Raw genomic sequence first — 19,419 nt, forward strand, 5'->3', positions numbered from 1 at the left:
ACTTCATCTGCCTGGTGCCCTCAGAACCGGACTCTGCCAGACACATTATCTAGGTCAGGTCATTAGGGATGTGCCTCCGCTATCGAGGACCCCACTCTCCCTGAGCTGAAACCCACAGCTGTTTGCCAGCTTAGAGGTTGACAGAATGCCACCTTGTCCCCTGGCCTGCCTGTGTGTGCAAAACCTCCCATGGGAAAGTAGCAGGCACGTAAGGACACTCATTCTTCCCGGAGAGGCAAGCGTGCAAGTGTGCAAGCCACTCTCACACGCACACACGGCAGGCTCCCCTCCCTGACCCCAGCGAGCCCCCCCCCCCCCCCCCCAGCAACTTTCCTGAGGGCCCCGGGCGCTAGCCTGCAGCTGTTTTTCTCTTTGGATCAGCCCACTCTTGTTTCAGGAGTGGAGTGGGACTCTCCCTGGGGCGTTATAGGGTGTCATCTCTGGCATTTGCTCCCACTGCAGAAAAACAAGTCCAATGCAATGCACTCGGGTTTCTGAACAGCTGCCCAAGCGCCGAAACCAGACAGTCAGCAAAGCTGTCGGAGGGAGGGAGAGCAGGGACTCCGGAGAGGGTTGGGGCAGCGGCGGGGGGGCGGGGGGGTGGAGGGGGTGTGGGGGGGTGTTGCCCGCAACACAGTCGGGACGCGGGGGAAGGGGGTGTGCACGCGCGGCGCGCTGCGTCTGGCACTCGCGGCCCCTGGACGGGCTGGGGTGCGGAGAAGGTGGGAGGCCCTGGCTTGGCGGGGTGCCCGGAGTGGGGGTCTGGGACACCCGCGCGGTGGGCGACGCTCGGCGCTCCCGGCCCCTGCGCGGGCTGGGGTGCTGGGAAGGGAGGGGTGGAGGCCCGGGAGGGGCGGGGCGGGCTGGCGGGCGGGGCGGGAGCAACTGTGCCTGCCGCCAGGGAGCGGGCGCGGTCCAGCCGAGCCATGCGGGACGTGAGCGACGTGTGGCAGCCTCTGCGCAGACTGTTCTGTTGCAGTGTGGATTTCAGGGAGCGCCGCCTTCCTCCTTCCAATCACAGCACGATCTCACAGTGAGGTATGCACTCTGCAAGGCAGGCAGCGCTTCTGTGCTGATGTGTCGTGCACTAAACTCACATGCATGTGATGCCACCATGTGGGTGGCGTAAGTCCCCCCTAAAGCACCCCGGATCTTCACAGGGTGGCCACTGGCCTGACTGCACGACTGTCCCGCGTCACGAGCTGATGCAAAACTCCGAAGACCGTGGAAGCAGAAAACACACATAGACAAATAAAAAAAAAAAAAAAAAAATGGCGAGGAAGAGTTGCAAGCTGGGCCAGAGAAATGTCGTGAATTTTAGGGGTTTGCACAAAGTGCCACCTCCCGATAGTTATTCCGGGGCTTATGGTCGGGTAATGAATTCAGGTCGGAATAGGCTCTAGCTTGACTTTTCTGCTCAGAGATTAGAGTATATTGAAAATGTTATAAATGGTGACGGTGGAAACCAAGGTGCCTCCGTCCTGCTCCGTCTGGTCCTCTGGGGCTTTCGTGTCCCTTCCTGATGCCCAGCCCCCTCGGGCCTCTCAGCAGCGAGGGCGGGGGGCGGGGGGGACCCGGGGTTCCAGGTCCCAGGGCGGGGTGTTGGGGGAGCAATGTTCAGCACAAGCCAGGGTTTCTAAGGGATTTAAGAAAGTGGACGGGGTGAGGACGAAGGACCAGGGGAAGTCCCCTCCCCGCGGGTGGCAGGGGTCGTAGGTGGGTGAGACAGGTACCCGGGAGCAGTTTTGGCAAGGCGTGACTCAGAGACCTATGCCCCATAGGGCATCCTTCCGCCCGCCCCCCCCCCCCCCCCCCGAGGTAGCAGAGATTCCCCCACCCCCGACGCCCCTAACCTGTCTCCAGCCTGTGGCCCTAAGCCTGGGTCATCATCTTGACTACGCCTAACCTGCAGTGCGTGTTAAGAATGTAGTGTATTGGGGTCCCACTCCCAGAGAGGCCGGGCCAGTAGAACGCATTTTTACCAGCATCCAAAGGGATTCGGCTACGGGGGTCCACGGACCACACTGGACGGCGCCGCTCCTTTCCTCCCATCACAGCTGAGGTGGTTATTCTGGGAAGCTGTGCTCCTGGTTTTTAGGGGACGTAGGAGGAGGCTTAGGGAGTGCGACTTTTTAGCCGCCGCTGAGTTCAGGGCGTCATCAGAGGGATTGTAGGAGCAGGGCGCGCTGCTGGTGCCTACCTGCAGGGGGCGCCAGCAGGCCGCCTCCGGGCTTGCCCACCCCGCCCCGCGTCGCCCCCCCCCACCCCCCCCGACGTGAAAGAGGGCTGGAACCCGGAGAATGCGTCTCCGCCCCGAGGCTGACGTGTGGCTCACTGTGGGCTCGACTTAAAAGCCCCGGCGCTGCGCGAGGCATCCTAGCAGAGCTGGAGACGAGGCGAGCGGGTGGGGAGGGCGTCCGACTCGAGCTGGCGCAGGGGGACCGCGGCTGTCACTGCGCTCCGAGCATCCCGAGGGCTTCCCGAGTAGACGAACCCGGCCCTGCGGCGGCTGCGGGTGCAGCCCTAGCCGCCTGCCTCCCTCGCCGCGCTCGTGGAGCCTCACGCCCCGAGCGATCGTTCGTGATTTAGCACAAAGCACGTTTCCAAAAAGCAGCGCACGGGAGAGCTCCCGCGCCGCGCTCCCGCGCACGCACCCCCTCTTCCCCTTTGTTTCGGGGGTCGACCGGCTGCTCTCCTCCCCAAGTCTGAATTCTTCGCGGGGGTGGGGGGCGGACGGCCGCCGAGTCTAGGCTGTGAAGATGCCCTTGGAGCTGACTCAGAGCCGAGTGCAGAAGATCTGGATCCCCGTCGACCACCGCCCCTCGCTGCCCAGATGTGAGTGCAGATTCGCGCGGGGGCCGGGCTGCAGGGGAGCGGCGCGCCGCGCGGAGAGCCGGGCCATTGTGTGGCGGGCGCCGGCGGGGCCCGCCGTGGTGCCGGCTCCGCTGCTCCCGCGCGCTGGTGCCGGGCCGGGCGCCGCCCTCCACGGCGGGCCCCGCGGGCCGGGGCCGGGCGCTCCCCGCTCCTCCCCGCGGGCGGGCGGGTCCCCTTGCCTTCGCCGCGGGGCGGGGACGGCGCGGGCCGGGGCGCGGGCGCTGCGCCTCCCCCCGGCCGGCGTCGGGGGCGCTGTGGCCCGGGCCGCCCGCCCCGCGGTGTCCCGCTCGGCCGGCGCCCGGAGCGCAGAGGCAACTCGGCAACCCCGAGCGCGCCCCGGCCTCCGCTCCCTCCGCCGGGGGCGGGACGCGCGGGACACGGCGGGAAGCCTCGGCCTCGGGGACGCTTGGCGACGGACGGCCGCGCGTCCCGCGGCCGGAACCGCTCTCCCGGGCGTCTGCCGGGCCGAGTCCGGCCGAGAGACGCGGCGGTCGCTCCCCACCCCCTCTGCCGGTCGCTCCCTCCCCTGCTCTCTGCCTTCCTCCCTCCTCTCCACCTCGATCTCCGTCGCCTCTCTCTCCCGCTTTCCATGTTTCTTTCTCTTCTCTGTACTTAAATCTCCTGCTTCTGTCTTCGGCCTATTTTTAATACTCACTCTCTTTATATTTCTATCTGCTCCCTCTTTCCCCTCTGTCTCCTCGCTCTCTCCTTTTCCTTCAGTATATTTTCTCTCTCCTTCCCCCCCCCCCCCCCCCCCCCCCCCCCCCGCCCCCCGGCCCGCGGCCCCCCCCCCCCCCCCCCAGCTCCCGCGCCAGGGGCGACAAGAGAGCTGCCTGGCACCAAGCCTGCGCTCCTGGGTTTGGGGAGGGTCCGGGGATCAGTGACCACACACTTGGCAGCGTTTCCTACCCGCGCGCACACTCGCACTCACACAATCCACCGTGCTTGGAATTTGCTGGCAGTCCACCTTCCTGCTCTGTCATCGGCCATAAATGCTTTGGAAAGGTTTGCCTTCTACCTTGGGCCCCGTCCCTAGCCACGGAGAGAGCCACCTAGTGAAAGGGTGGTCCCTGCGGTTAGAAGGTGACACCCACTCTCCAGGTAACCCCCCACCCGTCCCCGCCAGGCGCCTGCCAGGTGGACAGGGGCAGTGGAGTGGCGGGCGTTTTGCTTCAGGCAGGGTCCGGTTGCCTGATTGGTAAACATGGGATCCCGTGAACACGTCCTCGAGGTGGCTTCCAGGCAGCGGTGGCTCCTGAGTGCCAGGCAGCTTGTTGGCCCTCGCTGCTGCCACGTTTTCCGGGGGATGGTCACCAAGGCCATGGTGACAGCTTGCCACCTCAGGCTTTGCCCAGGTCTGAATCACCAACCCTCCCCCCACCCCCAGGCAGGACCCGGGGAGAGCGGGCTCTGGGGTGCTCCTAGGTCATCCTGTGTCAGAGACCAAGCAAGGTGCTCCCGACACTGGGGGCCGCTCGCTCCTCCACCACCTTGCCCCCTCTCTGCCGGACCTGAGGGTTCTGGGGGCCACAGTAGCCTGAAGGAGACCTGGTTTCTTTGCAAGGTGGCCCCGGGCGGGGGGCTTTGCAGTCTGTTTCTTGCTCCCAGCCCTCTCTGATACACTCTTAAACAGCTTGCTGCACATGGCCTGACCACGGCGACCCCCTGTTGGTGCTGGGGAACGCAGTGCCGTAAATCATGAGGGAGATGCGGCCACGGCAAGACACAGAGACGACCCCGCCCTTTTTGACTTTGAATACGACCAGTATTTATGAAGCACTTTGTAAACTGTAGTTGGTCGTACAAATCTAGTTTGGTTCTCTCTAGCTAAGTACAGGTGTTTGTAGTTATGGGTGCTCACATGTGCACACATTTATTTGTCTGTCCCCCGAGGTTCAGGGTGGGGGCTTGAGGTTGGGTGTGGACGGCACTGAGGTTGGCTGGCGTTCGATCTGTCGTGTCAGTTGCAGAGATGAGAGTGTGCGATGATGCCTCCTTCTTCCAGGCTCCCGAGACCCATCCATTAGCCTCCATCAGTCTGCACGTCTCACACGCACATAAGAGATTTGCCTAATATCCCTGGTGTGTGCAAGGGGGGTGGGTGCTAAAGCTGATGGATTAAGTCTTTTAGTCCCTTGTCCCCGCCCACTGCTGGAATCCCCGTGTGTGGTTCTGGGGTGTAGTCTCAGACACATTCTTCCTTACAAGGGTGCCTGCACCCTGGGTATTTATTACATGACCTTATTTCCAGTTGTGCTGTCTTTCTCAGGTTATATAGTCACATTTGTGTCTCATCAGAATGGGGAAGAGAGGGTATCTCTTCTTGTTGAGTCTTTCCTGATACCCTCCCCCTCCCCCCATCAGCCTCCTCCCCTTCTGTAATGGTATTTGGAAACTTGGGTGGATTTTCTTCCTTCTGAACCTGTTACCGTCTTTCTGAGTGGTGTCTTAGATGAGAGCCGACAGCAGGTTCCTCTGAGGTTTGTCCATGAAAAGATGGCGTGGTGAACATTACCATTCATGTACAGAGGACAGGAGAGCGACAATGGAAGGCTCTGGGTTGGTTAGTTTGACTGTCTTTCTGGCGCTAAAGCACATCAGTTGGGTGCCCTGTTGCAACGTGCACATGGTGGCAAATGCTTCTTACAAAACCTGCCGTTTCCTTCAAATGCAAACCGGTAACAGGACTTACTGACAAGGAAGTCATCGACAAGGAGGTAGATTATTGACTGGCTAGCTATGCTGTTTGTTTACCATCACTAAAAGCGGGGGGGCCCCTGGGTGGAAGTCCTTACTTATTTGGGCCAGTTACTTATCCGCCGGGAACCTGTTGTTACAGTCTGATATGTTACATACTGTCTACGGATAGACTTTATCTCAATAGGGGCTTAAAGCCACTGATGGTATCCAACTTAAGGTAAGGGGGATGTTCCCCAGAAACCCCTACCTTATCCTTGGCTGGCCACTACAGCTTACAGCAGTGATTCCCAGCCCTGGCTGCACTTGACAGTCATTTGGTGGGGGGGTATTTGGGGGGAAAAAAAGAAAAGGAAAATCCCTACTGGTAGCCCAAGCCAGGTTAGAAGTCCTGTAGGCGGGGTCCGGGGATCCTGCATCGTTTAAAAGCTTTTTCGGTTCCGCCGCTGGTTGAGAACCATCAGTTTAGTTTGGGAAAGGGCACGTGAAGAATTTCAGGTGAGAGAGACCCAGGTGAGCCCCAGTTCCGTGCCTCACGACTTGTGCAGCGGGACCTGTCTTCGCTTGTGGCTCTTAGCTTCCTCACATCTGGTATGGAAACCGTCACGGCTGATACCGATGGAGGCTGCTCTAGGAAGCAGTTCACGCGCGTCGCCCGGTCGTGAATCCTCCCAAGAACCTTTATGAAGCATCCCTCCGTTTTACAGGCAAGGAAACTGAGACGCTGAGAGATCAAGTAACTTCGCCAAGGTCCGAGGAAGGGGTGGGGCCCTGGCACTTCCAACACTATTTATTTGACTCCCGGCTCCGCTCTCTCAGCCGCTAGGCTATCTGTGCTATCTCCTGCCGCTCAAGGCTGTCAAATGTTTCTCTAAAATGCCCAGCCCCTCCCTGTTGCCGGCAGAGACCGCGTCAGGTTAGGAGGGCTGTTCGTTGGACACAGGTCAGTTAGGCAGGAGTTGAAGTGTGCATGGGAGGTAGTGAATGAGCATGGTGTGGGACAGAACTTTCTGGGCCTGCATTCTGTTATCCCGGGGCCAAGTCCATGAAGTCTGTTTCCCAGAGAGCCCTTCTGAGGTGGCCCGGGGTGATGGCGGGGTCACAACAGGTCTTTCTGTGCAGCATTGGGTTTGCCTTGCAAACGGGGAACCGACCCTGTCTGCACCTGCAGCTGGCCATCCGTCTGTCCTAAACAGCCCTTTCATTTGTTTCCCTGGAACTTAGCATTGAAGCGTGATCACCTGCTTGCCGAAAAAGAATGCCAGTGACGTGGCATCTTTTGAAGTTGTCATTTTCGAGTGCCTTTGGATAGAAGAAAGCTTGCAGGAGGTGTGAGAGAGCCAGCAGCGTCTTCTAACAGTTTATTTCCTGAGCATGGGTTGTGGGTGTCAGTGTGGTGGGCGAGCTGTGGCGTTCCTGCCTGTGTCCGTGCGTTACACGTTGTCAGGGAGGTCAGTCATTTCGTCTGGGGAGTGGGGCTGGCATAGGAACCCTAGAATGCAGCCTGCTCTGTCCAGGACGACAGACCCTGGCCTGTCGCCGGAGGCTGTGGCTCACTCCCCTTACCAGCCGGCCTCCTGGTCATCATCTGCTTTCCTGTATCCACTTAACACATGGGGAACACACACGTGGCCAGTGCGCGTTATGTACTGGTAAGTCGGTGGGGCTGGCTGTGGACGATCAGGCCTTAGCTCAGGTGCTGCTCAAGGACACGGACTCTGGCTCCCCGATTCAAACAGACCCCCGTGGACCCCTAGCCCCAGCGTCAGCCCTCTGCTTTCATCACAGCGTTTATCCCGCTCCGAAATGACTTTGTGCGTCTGTTAGCTCGTACGTTGTCTCTTCCCCACCGCAGGCCAGATGCTTCCCAGCACAGGGCGGTGTCCACATAATGCTCTGTGCTCAGGGGGCGCCTAGCACCTGTGTCTGTTGAGTGAATGAGTAAACGGAATGACAGAGTTGAGGGTGGCGTCCCAGAACGTGGTGGTTTTCCGCGATCTCTTACTCAAGTGACAGCCTTAACTCTGGATGACACTTTTAGCTTGAGCTCCGTCCCTCCCGTGCCCCACCCCAAACTGCAGCCAAGATGTTTATGGTCTGTTAAACCCCGCGGTCTTTAAACAATTGCTTCTTTAGCCCTTCAACATAGTGAGCATACGTGTATCCCCTTAAACATGCTTAGGTTGACATCCAGGTTTCACGTCTAAACACATCTGAGGGTAAAAACTCTTTGCCGGGGGCGGGAGGGAGGTCCGAAAAAGGCTAAAATACTAAATGTTTGTATGCGATGAAATGAAGCACACAAGAACTTTTTGGAAGATTTTGTGTTAAACTCCACGCTTATCTTCCCTAGTCCCTGTGCTTGTTGGGGGGCAAAGAGGAAAAAGCAGAGCTCCGGGGAAGACGGTGTGGGAGGTGGAAGGAGGCGCTCTTCTGTGGGTTAACAGGATCCGCAGAGAAGAAGAGACTGAGGGTCTGGGGGGAACTGAAGCAGGCGCAGGTGGTTGTAAGATGAAGACACCTGAGATGGCCTGTGAGTTTGAAAGAAGAACATGTTAGGATTCAGGGGGCTTAGTCAGGAGGTTTCCCTGCTCTGTTTGAGACCCAGGAGCGCCTGGTTGGAATGACAGCCACAGCCCGCGTGTAGCTCCTCCACATCTTGTGCAAGGAGCCAAAGGAATAGGGAGAATGGCCTCTGCTTTGCCAAATAAAAGAGTGCTGACTTATTCGGGTTTGAGATTCAAGTTGAATGTTTGGCTTACGATATTTACTCTGCCATGTCTTTATGGGATTTTCCTCTCAAAGCGTCTCCTGCCAGAGATTTGCGCATGTGGTGCCTTGATAGTAGGACTAATCCCCGATTTGATAAATCAGTCATCCTCTGTCTCCGCTCACTTGGCGTGCGTCCATCAAAAGTATTCCGTGCACGTGCCCAGCTGAGGGGAGGGAGGGAGAGGGAGCGCGCGTCCGTCCGTCCCTGCATGTTTGGACGCTCTTGGGAGCAGGGGCACGGTGGGGACATCAGATAAGACCAGGAGCCGGCGGCGGCTTGAGGGAAGGATTGGTAGAGTCGGTGCTTCCAGGCGACTAAGTGAGACGACTTCTCACGTGTCACCTGCGGCTGCCCCGATGCACACGGGAGCGCGTTGTCTTCTGTCCCCGCCGGTTTTCGAGAAGCCCATCACTTTTCTTGGGACTCAAGAAAGTCCACTGGCGGTTTTGTGCTCCACTTGTGCGCTCATACTGGGCACGGAAATGCCCGTCTTCTAGGAACGTGTTTGTTCCCAGCTCCTGGGAGCTGGAGAATCCCAGCCAAGTGCTTCTGTGGCTCCTACGTGTCTCCTGGCCTCCTGATGGCCTTTCTTCTTCCTCCTCGCTCTGCATGGTCTAGAACATGAAGCAACAGCCCCCTCTGTGTTCCATTTGCTTCCTCTCTGCCCCCAGCCCACAGGCACGGGGGGGGCAGATCCCGGAATAACGTGGTGGGTGTTTGGGCATGCGATCTCAGTTTGGTCATAGGCTGAGTATGGGACCGTGTTGGGGCGTCCAGCTTAGGGAAGGTGTCCTCTTTGAAGCCTGTGCCTGGCAGTGGCCTGGTGGCTCTCCTATCCCCATCTGGCACTCGCTGGCTTAGAGACAGAGCCCCTGTCTATGTCTGACATCCGCCTAGATCTGCGGTGCGGTCCCAGGAGCTTTGCCTCATCGGGGTGACCAGTGCCCGGAAGCGATGGCACGTAGCTGGCCAGGAGAGCGAGGTTGCCTGTGGCGCCCAGCGAGCACCGGGCAGTGTTGCTGGCCCGGGAGGGAGCAGGCGGCCAGTCTCGTGCTCTCAATGGGCAGCCCCTGCCACTCTTGTCACCAGATGCTGGAGTCTCCTTAGAGTCTCAAGCATAAGACACCAGCCAAGGAAACACTGCACCTTAAGTCTCCAGAACAGGGTTCTTTGGGCTGCTTTCTTAAAATCCAGCGAAAACCTCTCTCCCTGGTGTTTTGTCTTATTATTGGAACATTTCTCCTACCGTTAACCTCACCCCCACTGGTGTTGGGGAATCCCTTCCTTATAACGCTTTCTGCTTTGGGGTTAGTAGCGGGATTCCTGGCTGGGTTTAGGGCCCTCAGGAATCAGGTTGGGGATCTGGGGCTGGGGCAGTCCCCCTGCCACGCGTGACCTGAAAGCAAGATGGAGATTTGTGACTGGGCTGGGGCGGGGCTCTGGCCAGTAGAGGTCCGAGGCGTTGCTGGACTGTAAAACGCCCAGGGCTTTGAGGTGGGAGCAAAAAAGGCATTTCTGCGGAATTCTTGAAGGTTCGTCGTGGGGCACACACTGCTTCGTGGCTGACACCTCGCTCTGTCCTCTCCCCAGCCTGTGGGCCGAAGCTGACCAACTCCCCCACCGTGATCGTCATGGTGGGGCTCCCAGCCCGGGGTAAGACGTACATCTCAAAGAAGCTGACTCGATACCTCAACTGGATCGGCGTCCCCACGAAAGGTGAGGCCGTGTGTCAAGGCCAAGGTGGTTACCTGGAGCCTTTCACTCTTGCTCACCAACCCCTGCGACCAAAACCACGTCCCTGCCGCCTCCGTCTGCTGGGACCTGCCGTGCAGGGCCAGTCTTGGGCTGGCCTGTGCCCACAAGCATGGGGCACCCTTTTGGGCCTTGTCACTTGGTACACTCTATACGTATCCTCGCTTGGCGTTGGGATCTTTTCTTTTCCTGCTCTGTCGTTCCTGCTGCCCCACAACCTGCTCAGCCCTCGCCACCTTCAAAAAGCCTTCTCTGGCCGCATGGTCTGTGGAGATCTGGGCCCTCCCCTTTTTTATAAAATTTATTTTTGATAGAGTGTTTGCGGGGGAGGTACAGAGAGACGGAGGGAGACCCGAGGATCTGATGCAGGCTCTGTGCCGACGGCAGTGAGCCTGATGTGGGGCTTGAACTCATGAACCGCAAGGTCATGACCTGAGCTGAAGTCGGATGCTCAACCGACCGAGCCACCCGGGTGCCCCTGTGCCCTTTTAAGTACTCTAGCACTCAGTTGTGACATTCTTCTACTGACTGTCGTCAAATGCTCCACACCATCGGCTACCTTTGTATGACTCTTGGCCTGGTCTTCCCGACTACACCGGAAAGGTGGTGAGGTGGGGGACTAGGTTTTGCATCCGCTGTCCCCCACGGTGCCCGGCGCGTTGTGTCGTCCGGTGAACGCCCCGTAAATGCTCCACGCTTCCCTGGGGCGCAGGCTGCTGGCTCAGTAGGTGAATGGCAGATCTGGGCCCCGCGGCACGCGTGAGACCCTGCGCTGTCCTGGGGGATCGTGCGCAGGAATCACTGCCCCTGTTTCCGCGGGACCCGTGGCAGCCGCCCCTCCGTGCAGCCTTAGGACGCTGCACCTGCAGACGGGGCAGTGGAAGCCAGTCCCTGGGAAGGTAGAGCGGCCCCAAGCAGCGTCGGGTCTGGGGGAAGCTGGGCTGCCTTCTGGGCTCGCAGCCCTGGGCGCGGAGGTCCGCTCTCCCGCCTCCGTGTCTCCGCAGAACCTCATTCAGGTTGGTGTTGCTGTGTAGGCTCGGTTTCCTTTTTTAGAGAGAGCTCCCGGATGTTGGTGGCTCCTTCTTCCTGGGGGGTCAGCTAAGGTTCCCGCCTTTGTCCCCACAGTGTTCAACGTCGGGGAGTACCGCCGGGAGGCCGTCAAACAGTACAGCTCCTACAGCTTCTTTCGCCCCGACAACGAGGAGGCCATGAAAGTCCGCAAGTAAGGCCCGAGCTGCCGTGGGGACCTGGGCTTGGGTTTGCTCGGCTTCCCGAAGCCGGGTTCTGTCGGAGAAAGAAGAAGCTGGTCTGCGGCGTGGCTCCGCTGTGGCCATGACATGTGACCCCACCTCGGGGTGTGTTAGGATGAGGCGCCGCCTCCGTGAAACTCACTGCCTCCTCTGCTCCCGGAGGGTCTAACTCGGCCGCTGGTTGATACAAATCAACAGCAGTGTCTCGTTGGGAGTGAACAAGGCCATTTTTGCGGAAAACGTTCCGCTTCCATTTGGAGAGGATTTTTCTTGTAAGCCCAGGGTGGTCGTGAAACCCAAGTGCCGTGGCGCTCAACCCTGACAAGTGTCGTAGGGTCGCCTGGGAGCCTGGGGAGATCCGGATGTGGGCCGTGCCCTGGACAGAGCCGTGAGAATCCATGGGCCGGACCTGGGCGTCAGCTCTGTAAAAGCTCCCAGTGAGATCTCAGGGCGCAGCCCGGGCATGAGCCCCATTTCCCACGGGCAGCCGCAGCCGCCTGTCTGCGGGGCTGGACTGGGAGCCTGTGGGCCCGAGTGGACTGGGCCCCGCAGCCCCGGCCGGCCTGGCGGTTTCGTCACTCTGCTCGCTGGGATGAGCGGCGGGTTGCTGGGCCTTCCCCCGCCGGACGGGCTGGCGTGACGCGTGCTTTCTCTTCCTGCCTGTTGCAGGCAGTGCGCTCTGGCTGCCCTGAGAGACGTCAAAAGTTACCTGACGAAGGAAGGGGGCCAAATTGCAGTAAGTCCGGGGGCGGGGTGCCAGCTCTGTGTCCGAGGCCATAGCACACGGTGCCCTGGGGAGACAGAAGTGTAGACACTGCCCCGGGCAGTGCCGAGAGCCGCCGCAGGGACTCCTCGAAAAGGGACGAGTGCCTGTGGCCTGAGAGTTGAGGGGAGCGACGGTCTAGAGCAGCGCTGGGGGGGCCAGGAGAGTGGTCAGCTGGGGGCGGACCTGGGGCACGGCTGGCGCTGTGCTCTGTGCCCACCCGTCCCCTGTGTGCTGGGGGGGGTAAGGGGTGGACCTGGGGTGGGGGCTGCCGCCGCGGTAGCCAGGGGTCCCTTCCACGTGCACCCTCCCCTGTGTGTAGCTGATGTTTGTTGGCTCTAAGTACCCTACTGTTCATCTCGAACGTGGCCTCTCTTCACGGCCCTACTGTCTCCCCATCAGGTGTTCGATGCCACCAATACCACCAGAGAGAGGAGACACATGATCCTTCATTTTGCCAAAGAAAATGATTTCAAGGTGAGCGAAACTTGCTCTGGAGCATGCGGGAGCAGGGAAGGCAGCTCGGGGACGGGCTGAGGCCTGTGTCTCTGCTCCGGGCCTGGTTCTCTACCTCCCGCTGCTCTTGTTCTGCTGCGGACACATTGGGCCTTTCCTGTGGGGGCTCTGGGGGGGGGGGGACGGTTACCCAGACTAGGGTGTGGGATGGGCAAAGGACGCAGGGTTGAGCAGGTAGTTCTTTGTATGTGTTTGGGTGTTCGTAAATGGGGTCCTTCCTCCTCAAATGAGGTTGGTGACATCACAGGGACACCAGCATCCGCGCTTTGTGTGTGTGTCACATTTGTGGTTGTCTAACTTTCCTCTTTGCTTTCTTCCAGGTGTTTTTCATTGAGTCTGTGTGCGATGACCCCATGGTTGTGGCCTCCAACATCATGGTAAGACAACGTAGGACGCCACTGTAGGGTGACAGTCTGAGAAAAGTGGGGAACCAGCTCGGGCCCAGAGCAGTAACTAGACGCTGAGAACGAGCCGGCTGTCCCAGCCTGTTGGTTTTGTCTGAGTCATGGGACCGGGAAGGTGGGAGGTGTGGAGTGGTGTTTAATTTAGAAGCATGTTCTGTGACCTGCCCTGGCTTTATCTGGGGTCCTTGCAGGCGGTTGGCAGAAAGCAGCCTTTGCGGGACCTAAGAGATAAAAAGCAGGGGTCTGGGAACAGTTTCTGCGAGTGGCAGTAGCTTGGCAGCTGGGTGGGGACAGGGCTGCTTGGGACAAAGGGCAGCTCATCCTTCCAGAAGGGAAGGAAGGCAGCAGGCTGGACTCTCTTTAGCTGTGAAGGTCCCCAGTAGAAAAGAATGACTGTGTGTTGATAAAACTTCATAGGACACAACAGACTGAAAGGCAGAATCCCCAAGTGTGGGAAAAACGGGGGCAGTAAAACTATCTTCCTGCTGATGTGTCCGTAGCATACCCTTCTCCTCGCCCTGTGCCAAGGGGAGGTTGCCCAGATAAACTGAGGGTAATTGGCAGCTTAATTTGATTAATTCTTAAGTTTTGCCGCTTGAAAGCAATATACCATAAATGGAAGCCGTTACCATGAAGACTTTACCACAGGTCATCTCCTCATGTAGCTAATTTTCTATGCAGCTTAAATACATGAGAATAAGCCGCGTCTGTAATGAAAAGCAGGTCTGATGCTTCTACAGGGAATGCTGGGGTTTGCTGCGTTACAAGCGCGCATCTTTGGAGGGTTGCTGAGGATTCATTGGCTTCCGATGTTGGAACTTTTCTCCAAGGCAGTGGGAATGTGTACAAGCATTTCTAAGAACGGAGTTCATAGCTCAGAAAGGGCTGTTCACATTGCGGAAAACCCAGATGCGTTTCATCGGGTCCAGAGGAAGAGGCCCAAAGGACGGGGAGGTAGAACAGAAGTTGCTGTAATCTGGACAAAGGGTTTTGCTATGTTCCTTTAGTTTCGTTCTACTAGCTTCGTCTTGGTAGCAAAGCATAGCGTGGACGCAGAGTGCATTTTCCGCAGTGAGCAGTTAGCCCATGCATGGCTAGGAGCTCACCACCGATCTTGTCCGTGTTAACACATCCAGTCGTTCGCCCCGACCCTCTGGGTTCAGGAATCTTGTGTCTCCGATTAAGCCCCAGAGCAGCTTTGCAGGGTAGGCCTTCCCAGCATGGTCTCTGGCGGCGGCTGTGCTAGGGAGAAAGGGATTTGGGAACTTAGATTGTTTTTCATCGTGGTAAAATATACAATTTACTGTCTTCACCACGCAAGTGTTCAATCCCGTGGCTCTCAGCACACTCAGGTCTCTGCACCGTGGTCACCACCACGGATGCGCAGAACCTTTTTATCTTCCCAGACCGAGACTCTGCACCCGTGAAGCGCTGACTCCCCACCGAACTCAGGTTTTGTTTTGTAGTGTTTGTGTATTTATTGTGAGAGAGCGATCACGTGAGCTGGGAAGGGGCAGAGAGAGAATCTCAAGCAGGCACTGCAGTCAGTGCAGAGCCTGATGCAGGGCTCGGTCTCACGAACCGTGAGATCATGACCTGAGCTGAAATCAAGAGTCAGACACTTAATCGACTCAGCCACCTCGGTGCCCCTGAACTCGGTTTTTTGTTTTTAAGAATATATATATTTTTGATGTCTATTTATTTTTGTGAGAGAGAGACAGTGTATGTGAGCAGGAGAGGGTCAGAGAGTGAGAGAGACAGAATGTCTCCGAGCTGTCAGCACAGAGCCCGACACGGGGCTCAAACTCACCAACTGTGAGATCGTGACCTGAACAAAGTCAGACACTTAACCGACTGAGCCACCCAGGCGCCCCTGAACTCGGGTGTTTGAAGAGTGTCTGCCTCTCTCCTGGCAGTGGTGGTGGTTGTAGAGGAAAAGAGCACGTGCAGTAACAAATTTCGCTAAAATTTCGCTAAAAACCCTGCCAGGTTTCTCAGACCTACTGTTCACTTACAGGGGATGGGTGAGTCCGAGGGCTGTTTCTTCTGCTTTCTCTTCCCATAAGAGCAAACCTTAGAAAGGACTGGGCCCGGTGGAGAAGCACTAGTTGGGGAGCAGTTACAAGCATGTGGTGCCCCATCCGTGGGTGGTGGCAGGAAGAATCCTGCCTGGCGCACAGGGCAGGGCATCACCCGCAACTCAGGAGCGCGCCTTCGCTGACCAACAGCCTGCACTTGGTGTGGGGAGTGCTGCAGGTGTGCATCCAGACCTCGAATTGAGGCTTGGCGGTCCGGGGATGACCTGGCTACCGGGTTGACCCCGAATCGTGGCCCCATTCGGATGTGTTCAGTAGAAGCCTGTGGCTTTCCTGTGTACGTCCTTCCAGGGAGCGATCCCCTGTCCACTGTGGGTGCTCTGCCTGTGTCATCACTGGGTTAGAACTCGAGCCCCGGTGTATTTCTTTTTTTCTTTTCAACGCTGGGTGGGATCATCGTCACTCTGAGCTGGTCTGTACTTTCCCTGTTTGCGAGCCCCAAATCCCGCTTCGTCTAAGCAGAAAGCCTTCCAGCGTGATTCATCAGCTGCCTCTTTGTGGTGTTACAGGAAGTTAAAATCTCTAGCCCGGATTACAAAGATTGCAACTCAGCAGAAGCTATGGACGACTTCATGAAGAGAATTAGTTGCTACGAAGCCAGCTATCAGCCCCTCGACCCTGATAAATGTGACAGGTAATAACGAAGAGGTGACTGTCTCTGACTCTTCTGCTTTGGTAGAGTTTGTTTGTTTTTTAGTGTTTTCGTGCTGTCCGTACGAAGCACTTGCTCCTGGATCCTTTTATAAACTGTCTTTTAAAACATCTTTAAAAAAATCCTTGATTGTGTGTTCCATGGTGACTGTTTCCGGCACTAACTGTAGCAGCACGGGAAGTGCACATGTGAGCCCCGTCTTGCTCCTGTCCCCTTGACATGCGTGTCCTTTCTCTCTGCTCTGGTCTCCCGCCTCCCTCTCCCCTCTTCTGACCACACGCTGCTGCGGATAGCGCCCACGTGTCTGTCTCCGAGAACACAGATTCAGTCTGCGCCCTCCCCTCGTGGGTCTGTGGGGGCTGAGTCTCCGCCATCGGCCGGGGCCATGGGGGTTTACACCCGGGCCGGCTGGGCTGGGCTGTGTTATCAGCGGAGTTCCGATCGGCTGGTCGCCTTCCCCGGCAGGGACCTGTCCTTGATCAAGGTGATCGACGTGGGCCGGAGGTTCTTGGTGAACAGAGTTCAGGACCACATTCAGAGCCGCATCGTGTACTACCTGATGAACATCCACGTGCAGCCCCGCACCATCTACCTGTGTCGGCACGGCGAGAGCGAGCACAACCTCCAGGGCAAGATCGGAGGGGACTCGGGTCTGTCCAGCAGGGGCAGGAAGGTAGGGGGAGCCGGGGGCAAGGCGGGCTGCCGAGGGGCTGGGTGCATCCCGTGTGCGCAACGTGCGTGTGTGTGTGTGTGTGTGTGTGTGATAGTGTAGTCACGCCCCTGACGCGGAATGAGACAGGTCTTGCTCTGCTTCTCCAGGAGGGGCAGGAGCCTGAGTCAGGCCGTGTCCCTCTGTCCCACGCCCTCGCAGTTTGCCAATGCCCTGAGCAAGTTTGTGGAGGAGCAGAACCTGAAGGACCTCAAGGTGTGGACCAGCCAGCTGAAAAGCACCATCCAGACGGCGGAAGCCCTGCGTCTCCCCTACGAACAGTGGAAGGCGCTCAACGAGATCGACGCTGTGAGTGCCGGGGCCTGGCCTTGGCCGTGGGGAGCGGGAGGGCACGGAGGTCTCTCCCCTGGGAAACGAGAGCCCTCGCAGACCCGCACGTGCCATGTTGAGCGACTTCAGGTGACGTCTGGGTGTTCCCGCCAGGGTGTCTGTGAGGAGATGACCTACGAGGAGATCAGGGACACCTACCCTGAGGAGTACACTCTGCGCGAGCAGGACAAATACTACTACCGCTACCCCACCGGGGAGGTACGTGTGCCCGCTCTCGCCCGCGTCACTCGGTGCAGCCGGCGTGTGCTGTGCGCACGGGAGCTGGTGACAGGCCAGGCTGAGAGAGGGCCGCGGGGGGCCCGGGTGGCCCCATTCGGGTAACTGTGCTCAGCAGCCACGTGCTCCGGGAGGAAGGGGCAGGAAGGGCTCTTGCATCCCGCCTGCCCCTTACGCCTTCTGATGCCTGTTCCCGGCACTCTCCCTTCCGAATCCAGTTTTCCTAAACTGAACCTTGTAAACGGCTCCAGGAGAGGCACAGGTGTATTTTCCTTTGAGCACCAGCGAGAGATGTGTCTCTCAGATGAGCCCATGGTGACGTGGGAGGCAACAGCAGTCAGGGGTGATGGCTCACCCTGTGCGCGGGTTCCCCTTTGACTGCAGACGCGATGGCAACTGTGTCATCTCAGGTCCCGCGCATCACTGATTCGCTGAGGGAGCCCTGGACGCAGCCTCTGGGCGATGCTCTGGTGTCGGCTGCAGGCAGCCTGGTGACACCTGGCAGGTCCTTGCTGTCTGCGGGCCGTCTTGGTTGTCTGTCACGTTTCAGTTTCCTCCTGCTCAGGGCGCTCACCTCCTCCGTGGCCCTTGTTCCCGGAACCTGATTAGTGAGAGAACAAGGGAGACCACAGAGGGATGGGCGTGAGCAGGAACCTTGGTAGCCTTAAAAGTCACATACATGCCCACCCATTTTTTTCAATTTTTTTTTTAATTGAGCGAAAATTCACACAATATAAAACTCACTAAAGTATACGATTCAGTGGTTTTTAGGTGTATTCATAGTACCGGGCAACCATTACCACAAATTCTAGAACATTCCATCATTCCCAAAAGAAACCCTAGCCTGTTCCCCCCTCCCCCAAGCCTTGGAAACCAGGGGTCTACTTCCCATCTCTGTGGCATTGCTTACTGTGTACGTTTGACAGAAAGGGGTCATACAACATGTGGTCACACTGTGTATGACTTCTCTCAGGGGACGTTTTCAGGGTCCCCCACGTTGTCAGCGTGTGTCCGGTCGTCAGTCCCTCATCCCCCTGCGTGGAGAATTAGGAGGCAGCCGTTAGAGGGAGGACGGCGGGTTTATGTTCTGGCAGGGGATGTGTCACATCCTCACCAACACGGGGACGGCCTCCCTTTTCTAAGAAGCCAGTCGATGTGGGTCCCCAGGGGCCCTGAGGGGTGCAGCCCTGAAACACCGCCGGCTGTGGATCGATTATCGATCGATGGCGTGTTCTCTGGTTTCTAACGGGGGAAGGGGCGTGGCTGAGGCGGCAGAGCCCCGCCCCCGCCCGCGTGCGCCTCTGCAGCAGCACCGACCCGTCCCTCTGTCTTGCAGTCGTACCAGGACCTGGTGCAGCGCCTGGAGCCGGTGATCATGGAGCTGGAGCGGCAGGAGAACGTGCTGGTCATCTGCCATCAGGCCGTCCTGCGTTGCCTCCTCGCCTACTTCCTGGATAAGAGCGCAGGTGCCGCCGACCCCCCCACGAAGCCTGCTCTGGGTGGTGGGGGCGACGGGGAGCCCGTGGAGTTCCGAGAAAGGGCGGAGGGAAGCCAGCCTTCGAGTTGGGGGACGCCGTGGACCAGCACCTTCCCCACGGGACCACGCGGGGTCTCTCTCCCCGCGCCGGTTCACTGCTGCTGAGCGTTAGGAAAGGCCTCGGCCGCGCCTCCTGCTGGAGCCTTCAGAGCACAGCCTCCCGCAGGCCCCCAGCCGCTCACCTCTGGGGGGGGGGGGGGGGGCAGCCCACCTCTAAAGAACAAAGAGCCCAGAAAACTCTAATGAGACTCTTAAAATTAAGCCTATGTCTACCCAAGGCTCACTTGAATCCTGACACACCTAAATTGTTCAGGGAATGATTTTTTTTTTTTTTTAAGTTTATGTATTTATTTTGAGAGAGAGAGCAGGAGATAGAGAATGCTAAGCTGGCTCCGAGCTGTCAGCACAGAGATCATGACCTGAGCCGAAACCAACAGTCGGACGCTTAGCCGACTGAGCCAGCCAGGCACCCCTGATTTTTTTTTTTTTAACTCTAGTGCACCGTGCAAGGGTGGGCTTGGGGTTTGTTTTGATTCTCGTCTTTTGGCTAGTGGTTTTTCTAGGCTGCCTGCCTGGAGCAGGGGGCCTGTGTGTAGCGGGGAGGAGGAGACACCCCTGTCTCCTGCTCGGCCTGGACTCCAGGGGCACATACAACAGGCAGAAGCTCTCACTGAGGACTTGTGTGTATCTGTCCTCAAGGCTCCTAGCTGATCGCGAGGCCTTTTCTTTTCAGAGGAGATGCCTTACCTGAAATGCCCCCTTCACACCGTCCTGAAACTGACACCTGTCGCTTACGGTGAGTATGGGGACACAGCCCCGGCCAAGATGT

At 58.2% G+C, this 19,419-nt stretch overlaps 1 protein-coding gene across 5 annotated transcripts in view; it reads left to right on the plus strand.

Annotated features, from left to right (window-relative positions):
* PFKFB3 (6-phosphofructo-2-kinase/fructose-2,6-biphosphatase 3) overlaps window positions 1-19,419 on the plus strand; it is a 74,972-nt gene that overhangs the window by 45,130 nt on the left and 10,423 nt on the right. For 3 of the 5 annotated variants that reach the window (XM_042944797.1, XM_042944798.1, XM_042944799.1), the window contains 11 exons: window positions 9,935-10,060; window positions 11,222-11,318; window positions 12,016-12,082; window positions 12,512-12,586; window positions 12,946-13,002; window positions 15,635-15,759; window positions 16,243-16,450; window positions 16,649-16,795; window positions 16,931-17,035; window positions 18,390-18,519; window positions 19,324-19,386. In XM_042944797.1, coding sequence (XP_042800731.1) covers window positions 9,935-10,060; window positions 11,222-11,318; window positions 12,016-12,082; window positions 12,512-12,586; window positions 12,946-13,002; window positions 15,635-15,759; window positions 16,243-16,450; window positions 16,649-16,795; window positions 16,931-17,035; window positions 18,390-18,519; window positions 19,324-19,386 — 1,200 coding nt within the window. Of the gene's footprint in view, window positions 1-2,353; window positions 2,836-9,934; window positions 10,061-11,221; window positions 11,319-12,015; window positions 12,083-12,511; window positions 12,587-12,945; window positions 13,003-15,634; window positions 15,760-16,242; window positions 16,451-16,648; window positions 16,796-16,930; window positions 17,036-18,389; window positions 18,520-19,323; window positions 19,387-19,419 lie in introns of those variants that run through there. The other 2 variants (XM_042944796.1, XM_042944795.1) reach the window with 2 other exon arrangements.

This window comes from Panthera leo, chromosome B4, assembly GCF_018350215.1.
Source record: "Panthera leo isolate Ple1 chromosome B4, P.leo_Ple1_pat1.1, whole genome shotgun sequence".
In the NCBI taxonomy this organism is placed as follows: Eukaryota; Metazoa; Chordata; class Mammalia; order Carnivora; family Felidae; genus Panthera; species Panthera leo.